This window comes from Alosa pseudoharengus, unplaced genomic scaffold, assembly GCF_046254945.1.
Source record: "Alosa pseudoharengus isolate Yale_2024_CS ecotype anadromous, Long Island Sound unplaced genomic scaffold, YU_APseudo_1.1 YU_APseudo_1.1_scf_21, whole genome shotgun sequence".
Taxonomy (NCBI): Eukaryota; Metazoa; Chordata; class Actinopteri; order Clupeiformes; family Clupeidae; genus Alosa; species Alosa pseudoharengus.
Genome location: NW_027468674.1, coordinates 25493222 through 25506426, shown reverse-complemented (window position 1 = coordinate 25506426; position 13205 = coordinate 25493222). Strand labels below are relative to the sequence as shown.

The 13205-nt window shown below is 40.7% G+C and overlaps 1 protein-coding gene across 1 annotated transcript in view; it reads left to right on the top strand.

Moving 5' to 3' along the window:
- LOC143137928 (vertebrate ancient opsin-like) overlaps positions 1–13205 on the top strand; it is a 36869-nt gene that overhangs the window by 13463 nt on the left and 10201 nt on the right. The window contains exons 2-4 of the mRNA XM_076298285.1: positions 5078–5288; positions 5874–5991; positions 6356–6595. Coding sequence (XP_076154400.1) covers positions 5078–5288; positions 5874–5991; positions 6356–6595 — 569 coding nt within the window. The remainder of the gene's footprint in view (positions 1–5077; positions 5289–5873; positions 5992–6355; positions 6596–13205) is intronic.

Genomic DNA, 13205 nt, shown 5'->3' with positions numbered 1-13205 from the left:
ACGAACGAAGCGGACTCTTGCTGTCCATGAAAAGATACTGGCTAGATCTTGTTAGGCATGTTTAAGTTAGGCTAATGAACATGTTGCATTCTAGCTTGATTATGTCATTCTTTAAGTAGCCTGTCTCCAGTTTTCCTCAATTTGACTAGGCCTAATTAAGAAGCGATAATATATTTGACCGGCATATCATAAAAATGTCCGGAAAACGAAACCTCTGCCGGTCACTTTGACCGGCACCATTTTTTTCTAGCGGAAACTCTGCTATAGGTTTACGCTATGTAAAACTCCCCGTTAACAGCATCACATCACTAACCACAGCCATCTAGACTGCACAATCTCGTATTCACTCGTTGGATATCTGAAGCCAGTTCACCAACCATCATAAAATAATCCAGGCTTCTTGCTTAGCGTAAATCCTCAAATTATGGCTGGTTCTTTTATTTACTTAGGCTGCGCAATGCAGGACCTTTATTTTGGGGCAGGCTGGTATTCAAGGCAGGCTTTTTTTTTATTTATTTATAACCTGCTGTGTTTAGACATGCGTTTCGTTTGGAGCGGCATACCATAGGCTATCAAAAGCATAACATTTTCGGTTTGGTTTGGGATTTAATTTACTTTTGGACTGTTTGATGATATTGCTAAATGGTGGGACTGATGGGCACTGAAATCTAGGGCGGTATATGATTGTTCACTATTACGTTTTATGCAGTTGAAAAAGTGCACTGTAACTGTAATGGAAAACTTTTGGCGTAGCCAAGAAGCCTACATTGAGTTATTGTTTAATTGCATAATTTACTTTTTATTAAATTCGTAGGCTGGAATGCCTTGAGTCACGGCAACAATTTTGTTTAAATGTATAGCCTATATGCTTCACCCTATACTATTTTTCCAAAATGTCAATGGGAGAAATGATTGGGAAACTACTTGGTTATGGTTATGGTTATGGTTATGGATTTAGCAGGCGCCTTTGTCCAAAGCGACATATAAATACAAAACAACATAATAATATTTAAAAATGAACAGGGAACAGATTAAAATCTAGGTCAATAAGGAGAATAGTTGTAGTACACAATAATATCAATTCAATCAATAGCCTAATAAAAAAAGCAATGTAAAAAAGGGGAAAGGCAATAATAAAACAATAATGTCAATTCAATCAATAATATAAAAACAATAACATGCTAAGACTACATTAAGGAGAATATCAATAATAAACAATAATGTCAAATTAATTAACAGCCCAATTAAAATAAAACAACATTATATAAACCATAACACATAAGCGCTTAAACAACTAAGTATATGTTGAATAGGAATGTCTTTAGACCCCTCTTAAACGACCCAAAACTACCACAGGAACGGAGAGCACTGGGCAGTTCATTCCACCAACATGGAACCACTGAAGAAAAGAGTCTGGAATTAGACCCAGTTTTTATGACTGGTCGACACAACATACGCTCACCAGAAGACCGCAGTGGGCGGTTGGGGATGTAAGGCTTGATTATTGAATTAAAATAACTAGGAGCAGATCTAGTTAGTGTCCTATAGGCCAAAGTGAGAGATTTAAATTTAATTCTGGCTACTATAGGGAGCCAATGGAGAGTAACTAGGAGAGGAGTTACATGTGTCCTCTTTGGCTGATTGAAGACCAGGCGTGCTCCAGCATTTTGAATCAGCTGTAATGATCTTGTTACACAAGCGGGTAAGCCAGCTAATAGTGAATTACAATAGTCCAGCTTAGAGATGACCATGGTCTGAACAAGAAGTTGTGTGGAATCTTGTGTCAGATAAGGTCTGATCTTCCTAATGTTGTAAAGCATAAACCGGCATGATTTTGCAATAGAAGCTATATGCTCAGAGAAGTTAAGTCGGTCATCAATTACAACGCCCAAGTTTCGTGCCGATCTAGTTGGGGTCAGTGAAGTTGAGTCAAGCTGGATGTTAATCTGTTGGGGAATAGCTGTTTTAGCTGGAAACACCAAAAACTCTGTTTTTGAGAGATTAAGCTGAAGGTGCCGATCTTTCATCCAGGCTGAAATATCCTTAAGGCATGCAGAAATCCGGTGGGAAACACTAGAGTCATCAGGTGGGAAAGACAGGTAAAGTTGAGTGTCGTCTGCATAACAGTGATAGTCAAATCCATGGGAGCGAATGGTATCACCTAAGGAAGTGGTGTAAATAGAGAAAAGCAAGGGTCCTAATACTGATCCCTGAGGCACACCTGTGGTGAGGGCATGAGACTTAGATACCTGTCCCTGCCATGACACGTTGAAAGAACGCCCTTTAAGGTAAGATTCAAACCAGTCAAGAGCTTTTCCAGAAATTCCCAGTTCAGATAGTATAGATAGGAGAATGTCATGGTTAACAGTATCAAAGGCTGCAGATAAATCTAGTAGAATTAATACTGATGACTGAGCAGAGGACTTAGCTACTCTCAATGCTTCAGTCACAGACAGAAGAGCAGTTTCAGTAGAATGACCACTCTTGAAACCAGAACTCATTACTTCCGGCAACTAAGCTCTCTCTCTCGGAGGAGAGGGAGTTAAGTCAAAGATTAAGGCGGAGCAAGATACTTCGTCGTAGTTCATGTCTATGGGCGCGAAATGGGGATCGAATCCTGTCTGCATAAAGAGGCGTGTCGATGACGTATTGATGAGCGTACTAACGGCAGCATAAATAACTAACAGCAGCATAAATAACCGGCGCACACCTGATATAAGGTCGATTTTCTCCAGACTGGAATGCTCAAAAATGTTCAGAAGGGTTTGAGGATCATGAAAACGTGCCCAAAATTCACATTCCTAACTCAATAGAACCAAGATCTTATCATATGTGGTGAAATTCTGAGCTATGGCCATGGACTTCAATGGAGCAGTCGCTGCCTCTACTCTGCATAAAGGGGGATTTTGACCCCCCCCTCGTGCGATCCAGGTTCCCGGAAGTGGCTCCTGATGAAATATCTTGCTCCGCCTTAACAATCTTTGGTTAAGTAATTTTGAGACGGAATGACCGTTGCAGGAAGTGCGTCATAACAAAGGGATTCCAGACCCTTGTGTAACAGCTGTACTTGGTGATACGGCAGGCTTGTAAAATTAGTTAGAAAATAAGGCAGAAAAACGACAAGTTTTCTTATGTTGCTTCCTTATGTTGGAATGTGCAAAAATGTACAAACAATCAAGAGGATGCCTTCTTGTATGTGATTTCTGCAACAGTGATACTGCAAACGTGTTGATAGCCTATTGTAGCCTATTTTTATGCTGTAGGCTAGTGTAAAGCATGTCACACAGTAGCCTAGCCTACAGAAAACACTTGATTGATGTGATATAATGACAACTTGTTAAATGTATGCCTACAATGATTTATTAAACATCATAGTAATTTATTTCGTCAGTCATCATGTTCATGTTAATGAATAGAAAAATTTCGCGCAATATCTGCCGTGAGTCCCTATGCGTGAGTCACGAGCTCTTCCCAGCTGACTCTGGCAGATCACGTCGCAATCGATTATTTAATAAATAAATGTGAATTACGAATAATAATAAAAAGCTTATACCTAATGTGACTATTTTTTTTTCATGAACTGTAAAAGAAAACAAGTTTTTTCCCGCTGTATTCTTCGTAAAGAGTAAAGTAAATTATGTACTTATTTCCGGAATTGACGTCACTTCCTGGACTCGTCTGAGGCTGGTCGACAGTCGATACTTTTTGCCTGCATCAAATCGCGCATTCGCATTTAGTGTGCATCTAATGTAGGCTTAACATAATTTCTAAGCAACTTTAGAAATGTACAAAACTATGACTGCATATATTTATGTTGTAAGACATGTGAAAGAAATGAATGACACCGGCACTATGCACAAATTTATTTAAACTTAAACCGCACTTCCCTAATAACTTCTGACTAGTTCTTTCACGTCAGTCACTGACAGTAGCTAAAATGTATCGAGAAAACACATAGGAAAAATACTGTTCACCAAGTCATGTTGGTCCGTGTATCATTCGTTCATTTGATATTCAATTGAGAATCCAAAATAAAAAAAATACTTGTTATTTCATTATTTGTTTATGAATGTGATACAAACAAACAAATAATAACGTTAATAATAACGCTTTGTTTTTCAGACTTTTGATTTCATGGCCAGATCAAAAGTAGAACATTTAAAAAACGGCCTCATGGTCAAAACTGATTTTGATATTTATTTTTTCCGATTTCGATATATTCGCGGGTTTTCTCAGGCCAAATTTTACCTGTCTAATCAGCGATAACAATTGGTTATGGCAGATCCAATAGTTTTAAACTTCAACAGAGTACTCGCCTTCAAGGAAGTTAACGCTTGGCAATGGAAAGTGGCCAGACTCTCTGTACATTATGAAATATACTAGAGTCTGGTAGGACCAGGCTACCATTGGCCTCTTCATTCTGCACTCGTGGACGAGCGCCCTCACGTGGAGCCAGAGAAGGAACTGCAACCAATTAAAAAAACGGAAGTAGACATTCTCTGCTAAAACAATGTTTTTGATGGTCACATGGCACAAGGAAAACAGGGTTTTCAAAAAACTCACCTTGGAACCCAGTTTCCTAAAACGCTGTGTTGGTGTGGAAGCAAGACCAAAACAATAAAAAAAAAACATTTCCATGAAAACGGTCGTCGTGTGGACATGGCTGACAAGGTCTCACACACTGGTCTTCAGGTTCGTGGGGCAGGCTTGTTCAACACTCGTTCCTCCCTGGAGTGTTAAATGCCATCTCTTAAACCAATTTTAGTCATTACATCGAACCTAAAGTCCACTCATCATCGATCTCACTACACACTCCCCATATCCGCCTCATGTACCCACAGGCCAAAGTGCAAATAAGAGTGATGAGGATTTACTCCAGCAGTTAGCCAGTAGTGAACCAATAGATATGGAAACATTTCTATGAATATACCACAGTACATGGTCCAGAAAATGTGGTCTAACTGTGCACACTCACACACACACCAAATGCGTAGGCAATCTAGTCACAAACACCCCAACACACACACGCACCCACTTCATTGACTGATCTTGCGGGATGTGGTTTCTCTTCACGCAGGCATAGTGGCTCTGTGGTCTTTGGCTATTCTGGCCTTTGAGCGCTTTTTTGTCATCTGCCGACCCCTAAAGAACATGCGCCTCGGGGTCAAGCATGCTGGTCTGGGGCTCCTGTTCGTCTGGACCTTCTCGTTCATCTGGACCATCCCGCCGGTGCTAGGCTGGAACAGCTACACGGTCAGCAAGATTGGAACCACCTGTGAACCCAACTGGTGAGCTCAGCCCAGAAGAACAATGTCATTATGGTTTTGTATTAATACAAAGCTTAAAATTAAAATTCTAATGAAAGAAATAATATGAAACTGAAAACACTAAAGTTATCGATGTAGTTACATCAGGCTGCCACACTCTTAGTTGATCTAACGATGAAGCTTTCTTGCAACCTGTGATGGCTTTCACTCTGGATGATTATAAATCAGTGACAGTGTCCCATATAAAGGAAATAAGAGACACAGCCAGATGTCTTAACAGCAGATGTGTCGATTTTCTCTCCTCCTTGACCCCACCCCCTTACCCCTGAAAAACCCACATAATAGTTTTCGAGGTAATTTCAGCCTTTGAATCTTTTGTATCAAGCCTCTGACACTGGTGGAGGCTGGTGGACCATCATTCAACATCATTGATTTCCCCCAAGCATTGAAATGAATTATCTCAGCAACTTGGTGCCTGGTCGGGTGTGTGTGTGTTTGTGAGAGATTGTGTTCATGACATGCTGGTGCAAGATATTGAAGCAAACGGTGAAAGAGAGAGAGAGAGAGAAAATCAGTAATTGTTATGTCTCCCCTGTTCTTCTGCAGGTACTCCATGGAATACTTAGACCACACGTACATCATCACCTTCTTCACCACCTGTTTCATCCTGCCCCTGGGAGTAATCATCGGCTCTTATGGCAAACTCATGCAGAAGCTCCGAAAGGTAGGTTCCACTCAAATTAAACCACCATTCTGATAATCTGGTGACAGATGGGGTGCTTCAAATCGAGGCTTCGGCGTTTGCCACTGTATGTCCCATTTCAGGGGCTTTGCAGTTCAATGTTTTAAGTTCCTTAAGTGCAGGTTTCTTGAAAAGGGTCATATGGGCAGAAAATCGAGCAGCTTCTCTTCTTTTTTTTCAGTGTCTTGTGGATGATGTGCATCATTTCTGCTCTTCATACATAAATTGTGAAATGGAAAATGAAATTTGTTCAGCTGGAAATAGTTAAAAAGTCAGCAAGCAAACTGTGAGTCACCGTAGGCGGGCGCGATTGTCCGTGCACGCCACCGCTGTCTGTGTGCCACAGGTGTCCAACACCCATGGGAGACTGGGCCACACCAGGAAGCCCACCCGGGAGGTGGCACGCATGGTCATCGTCATGATTGCCGCGTACATGATCGGCTGGACACCCTACGCGGCCTTCTCCATCACAGTCACCGCCTGCCCCACCATCTACATCGACCCCAGGCTGTCCGCGGCACCCGCTTTCTTTGCCAAGACTGCCGCCGTCTACAACCCCATCATCTACGTGTTCATGAACAAGCAGGTGAGACCTTTGGAGATTTCATTAACCCATTCGCGCCTGATGCTGCACAACGGTTGCTGCATAGCACAACATTGAATCTCCCGCTGGTTGCTGCGTAGCGCAGCATGCTTTTTATTTCATGTTTCTAGGTATACAGAGGCTTAGATATTACATTTTGGTAGACGTTGACAATTTTTGTATTTTTTCAGAAAACCCTCAGGAAATAAGGTTATTTAGTCTAGAATGCCATAGGATTCTATAGGCGTTTTTTAGCAGGCATTTTAGGAGTAAATGGGTTAATTTATTCATTAACTCTTTCATTCTTTCGTTTAGAGCTTCAAGCCTTTCACTCAAGTTCTTGTCATTAAATAAAATACTCTTTTCTTGTCATTAAATAGAAATACTCTTTTCTGATTAATAATTAAATTCTGAATAACGGGACACCTATGAAGTAGGCTAGATCTGGTAAAAACAAGTTTAATTACTGTTCCATATCAATGCTTATGAATGGTAACTATAACAACCATAGTAGGACGATGGTTGAGCCTGGAAGCAGGCTTCGCAAAAATGGAACCAACTGTAAACAAGCCAACTGTCCATGCTATCGCTTTAAGGGCCAAAGAAAGTTGTACAACAAAGTGAACAAGTTGGCTTCTTTTTAAACGGGACCGCTTGTTTCCTTTGCGTGCTATTAAAGGTGTGGTTCAGGTTTTTGTACATAGGACCACATTTCCAAGTTAGCAAGTGTGATATTTATCAGTGGAGACCGTTTTGAACACGTTTCATCCAGTCCTTCTAGTTGCAGAGTTCGCAGGTGCTAGGCTAGCGCTAGCGCAGTATGTGTAAGCCTGCCACTAAAAACAGTCTTACCCACTCCACAAAGAGAGAGAGAGAAAATCAGTAACGTCCGGGCCATTTTACCACCTCGAACGTGCATTTATTTCTATGAACCGGACGTCGTGTTGTCCATTATCCCTTACTTATTATGACTGCCACGGTCATAAAGGGATTGTCAAAGTTTTTTTTTTTTCCCCGTCATCTACTTCCTGAAATTTTGGTCAATGATACCCGGGACACCGAAACACCGGGACACATGAAATTTGGTGGGCATGTAGACTTTTACGGGAAAAAATAATTTGTTCCCCCACGTTGGGCCCCCCGAAACCCCAACAATTCAGTTTTTCCTAAATAACTACCTGAACCATGGCACCGAGGATGACATTTTTATGGTATGTTGGTCTCAAGGGCCCACATCAACCTAGCCCATAATCACTCATTTGTCATTTGCACCCCCCCGGTAAAAAATTAAAATGTAATATTATTCTGCTGTAATCGCCCCTATCTTCATTTGAGATGTTCAGAACTGCACCAAATGTTATGTGTATGATTAACCTGACATCCTCTGGGGTTATGCCAAGTTTCGTAGGGGGTATAAAATGAACTAGATGTACCGCATAGCGGTACAAATATGACTGCCGTGCAGTCCTGTACATCCATTCTGCGAAAGTAAATCATATTAATGAATTTGTCTCCATCTTCTACTCCATCCCCCACTCTTAAAAACTTTTGTGTATGCTTGTTTGGAATGTGTGTTTGCGGGCCGCACACAAAGTAGCCTACTGGCGCTGCAAAGGTGAAGAGATTTGCCAAAACATTTGTAGCATTGTTATAAAACCTTTAAAATCTCTAAACAATCCCAAGTAGGGCAGTTCATCACAGTCCATCCATTGCAACTGGACTGATGAAAGGTACACCTGTAGGCTACATTGTATTTGGGAAAAGCAGAAGGTAGCAGCATAATGTATTTATTTATTTATTATTAAACAAAACAATCCCTGTCAGTTCAATGCAGTTTTCAACAGCTATCAAGAAGAGAGGTCATGTCATGGATTTTTGTGAATGTTCTTCTTCTACATATGCATAAGTTTAGTCATCTAGTTGATATTCAGCTTTATTGTCAATGCACAAATTAAATACCAGTAGTCTAAAACAAAATGCAGTTTTACCCAATGGTGCAAATAACTGACATGTCCAAAAGGGCCTTCATGAAATCACAGTCCCGCCCACAGGAGTTTCCGGAAGTAAGAATTCAATGCAATTTCTCCATTGACAATTTGGGTATAAGCCATAAAAACTTAACTGCACATGAGACTCAAAACCAGCTACGGTTGTAAGCGATTGTGTATGCTCATATAGACGCCAAAAGTTCTTAATGTGAATAAAAACTTTCTAGACGAACATTGGTACTTGTATCAACAAGGATTGTGGTTTATATATCACACGAACTTAGTCAGGGCCAATACACCATCAAAAAGAACACTGTAAACATAAATGTAAAGTTTGAACACTTAACTTTTCAGGTAGCCGATAGGCTAATCATTAGCCTTTCAGAATGTCATTATAATGCTGCTAACATTAGAATGTCATTATAATGCTGCTAACATTAGCCTACATGCTGCAACACAGGTATGAAATATATTATGTGTGGCCGTTGGGAGTTAAAACCCAGTTGTATTATACCACAATATGGTCTGACTACGCCACTCCCATTTATTGGACTGGGATGAGAGACCCAACTACAGTAGACTAAAGATGTACCCCACGCTAGTACTATTCAAGTGAATGAAACAATTGGAGGCTGATGTAGCAAAAGCAATGTAGACAATTTATTTATGGTCTGCAGAGTTATTAAAATAGGTGCTTCGTACAGGAACAACATTAATGGTAGTAATACATCATGGACACATACATGAGTTCTCGTAGACAAGCCTTCATAGGAGAGATTTACACTAAATATTGGGCCAGACCACAGTACTCAATGTTGACAGGAAATCCACATTTAGTTCATCATGAGCAGAAGGCTCCAAAAGGATTCAGCACACCAAAGACAGCAACCAAGGCTACACTGCATTAACCATAAAGTGCTTTGTTAGTACACACAAACTCTAATCACACCACACAGTGGTCACCTTAATACATTGAGCATTGAGCTCTGCCCACTAGCTACGAGAACCCAAGCAATGGCCACTTAAATTTGAGAACAAGTAAAGTGCGTGAGTGCTACTATGATGATCAGTTAAAGCTATCCAAATTGCACATGCCCTCTGGCACTTTCCCCTGTCCCCCGTAATATTGCACACTGCCCAAACACAACAATTTATCTCAATGGTAAAATATTAATGACCGGAAGAGCTTGACATTAACCATATAAGTTCATAGGCATGATATCAATGAATGATAAAAACATACATAAGTTTCATACATGAGAAAACAGTGGCTGGATGTCCAAACAAAGTAAACAAGACCTAAAAAGACAAAACATACACTTATTAATTTATCCACATAACACACACTCATTCACCTTTCTGATGATATACATTGAAAGAACTTGTAAACTTTCAAGCACTCACGAGAGACGGGGTTCATTCACAAAAGGCTTCTAATAACCTCGTGTGAACAGACACACACAGACGCCGGAGCGCACAGAAGCCAGTCCACACGTATGACGGAGCGCACGGGACCTGGTATAACAACGGGCTACACATAGAATAAGGATGAGTCTTTGCAAGGCCAAAGTCTAACAGTTAATTATGGTTATGGTTATGGTTAAGGATTTAGCAGACGCCTTTGTCCCAAGGGACACATAAATACAAAAAAACATAATAATATTTAAAATTGAACAGGGAACAGATTAGAATGTAGGTCAAATATAGTAAGGAGAATAGTTATAGTACACAATAATATCAATTCAATCAATAGCCTAATAAAAAAGCAATGGAAAAAAAAGGGGAAAGGCAATAATAAACAATAATGTCCATTCAATCAATAATATAAAAACAATGACATGCTAAGACTACAAGCAAATATCTTAGCGACTGGATACCCACAAGATAGAATATCAATAATAAACAAAAATGTCAAATTAATTAACAGCCCAATTAAAATAAAACAACATTATACAAACCATAACACATAAGCGCTTAAACAACTAAGTATATGTTGAATAGGAATGTCTTTAGACCCCTCTTAAACGACCCAAAACTACCACAGGAACGGAGAGCACTGGGCAATTCATTCCACCAACATGGAACCACTGAAGAAAAGAGTCTGGAATTAGACCCAGTTTTCATGACTGGTCGACACAACATGCGCTCACCAGAAGACCGCAGTGGGCGGTTGGGGATGTAAGGCTTGATTGGCTAACAAATACCTACTTTGGCTAGGCCATCCGCCCCAGTACACGGCAGCAATTATACACACACCCTGTAACACCAGCACAGTCTGTTGAAAAACATTTGATGTTAATATTCTCAGCGCGCAGAGCAGGGGGGCCGTCTCAATGCTTTGTTGGTTATACCTGGCCGCGAGAGTGAGAGAGTTCCCAGCGGATATCGAGATTCGTTCTATTTACACGCCCATTCTACAACATAGGTCATAATAAAAATCACAACAATGCATATATCAAGGCTCACATCAAAACCACGCTCTTTAAGGGAAGCATACCTACCGGCGTTAAACCCAGAGACGCTTCCGTGATTCAGTTACTGGTGACTGCACACAAACCCTTCAACACGCGGAACGCCAGCACACTGGCCACCAACACTCATCTGTAATCTACAAGAACGAACAGACTTATAAGTGCCATAACCCATGATGAGGCAGCTAATGCTGGCCTAGTACAACAGCGTGCCAAACAATTCAAACTTACCGCGGTTCCACTCCGCTCCGTTTCCCTGGCTAAGCAGCTGACTGAAAACACAAGAACCCGCCCCTATGGACACCTCAGCCTTTAAGCCTTTGCTACTCGCTCCTGGGTCCTAAAGTCCCACTGGCTACATATGTTTTAGTGATCTTGTTGTTTCTATGAACATGAATTGTTGTTTATAGGAAACATCAACTTAGTCAAGGCATAAAAAGCCCTGTATATCCCTATTAAGTACTTAAACCTTTGAACTAGCTAGCTAGCTGATAGCACAAGCTGGATGCTACCACCGGCTACACTGCAGTAAAATGGTTAGCAAACCGTCCATGCCCCCGTGAATATTTCACTGTTTCAAGGACGAAATCAAGAGTGTCCAAAGGGGTGAAAACCACTTTAAATCGGGTCACATTATTGACTGTTGTGTGTTGAGGGTCAGCTTGTGGGTTTTGTAAGGGCCAGCATGAGGGACAAGACCTATCAAACCAACGAAGTTATGTGGTGAGTTTTGCAGGGAGGTTGGTAATGCTAGTTAACATTAGCCAGTCGCCAATTTAAAGGCGCAGTCCGCATTTTAACCCTAGCTCTCCATTTAGTGTGTGCGCTTGTAAAACTAGTGTTGTAGCCGCTTAGCCTACACAATCCTGGTGCAGTAGCTTAAAACAGAGCCTACCATTTATTTTAGGAGGAGAGGTGTATGACCTACAGTGTTACTTCGGGAGGAGAGGAATCGATGTAATTTGATTCTCTTTGGAACTGAAATATCAACAACCTTCAAGTTGCAACCTCTTCAATCAGCATCAAAATATCAGTAGGCCTATCACATGATTCACTATTTTGTACGTAGGCCCAGAGGACTGTTAGGGGGCAGGCAGGGGGGGGGGGGGGTCACTCCGTGCTACGTATATTTTCCTTTTTTTTTTACCTTTGCCAATCACACCCCTGTAATCAGCTCCTCTAATGCTTAGGGTACGTTTTGACAACCATATAAATTTACGTTGTTCTGAATGCTGTAATGATGCTTTTCCACATCATCTTATTTTTAAAGCATGCCTACCTACAGGCTATTGGTTTTCTACAGGAATAGCATGTTTGAACGGGCACTGCAAGTATAAACTGCTCACAATGTAGTTTTTGGCAATGCGGTTATCACAGAACAAATAACTATTTTATTCTTATTCTTTCTATTTTATACACTCTTTTATTTCTTATAAACTTTCTTTCTTTCTTATACATTTTATTTCTTTAAACAAATTACTGTATATATAGAGCCTTTCATTAGGAATCTAGATAGTTAAGCCTATTCAAATACATAATGCCCCACCTTGATTACAACCTTGTTATGGGAGAACATTTTCACATGTTAACATTTTTATTAAAAACGACTATCGGTTATCAGTTTTTTAATAACTCAAATATCAAAATCGGTAGGTTATCAGCCTTCAAAATCCCATATTGGTCAGGCTTAGCCCAGTTGAAACCAGACCCTTCTCAGTCGTAACTGAAAGTGGGTCTGGGGAAGGTTTGTTCACAGCCCATTTCCAAAGGGCGTTCCCAAACGGACGCCGATCAAAATGCCTCGGACGCAATAGGAGAGGCCAAAAAACAATCAGAGCAACGAAAGAGACAGAGTGACGGAAACACAATTTACAACACTGTCTGGTAGGAAGAATTAACCACTTTTTAATTAAACGTAGGCTATAAGGCATCGAGCCACACTGAAAGCTAATATTTTGTCACTAGCAATTTACATCTGCCCTCTGTCAAACACAATTGCATTTTCAGCTTTGAACAAAACCGTTCACGTTCAAACGAGCATTTTGTTTCATTCGACCTCTCTGGCTGACCGGGACATATAAAGCAGGAACGGGGGACGAGAGACTAAAACGTTCAAAGCAATTATGCCGGAATTGTTTTAAGGCAAACACTGAA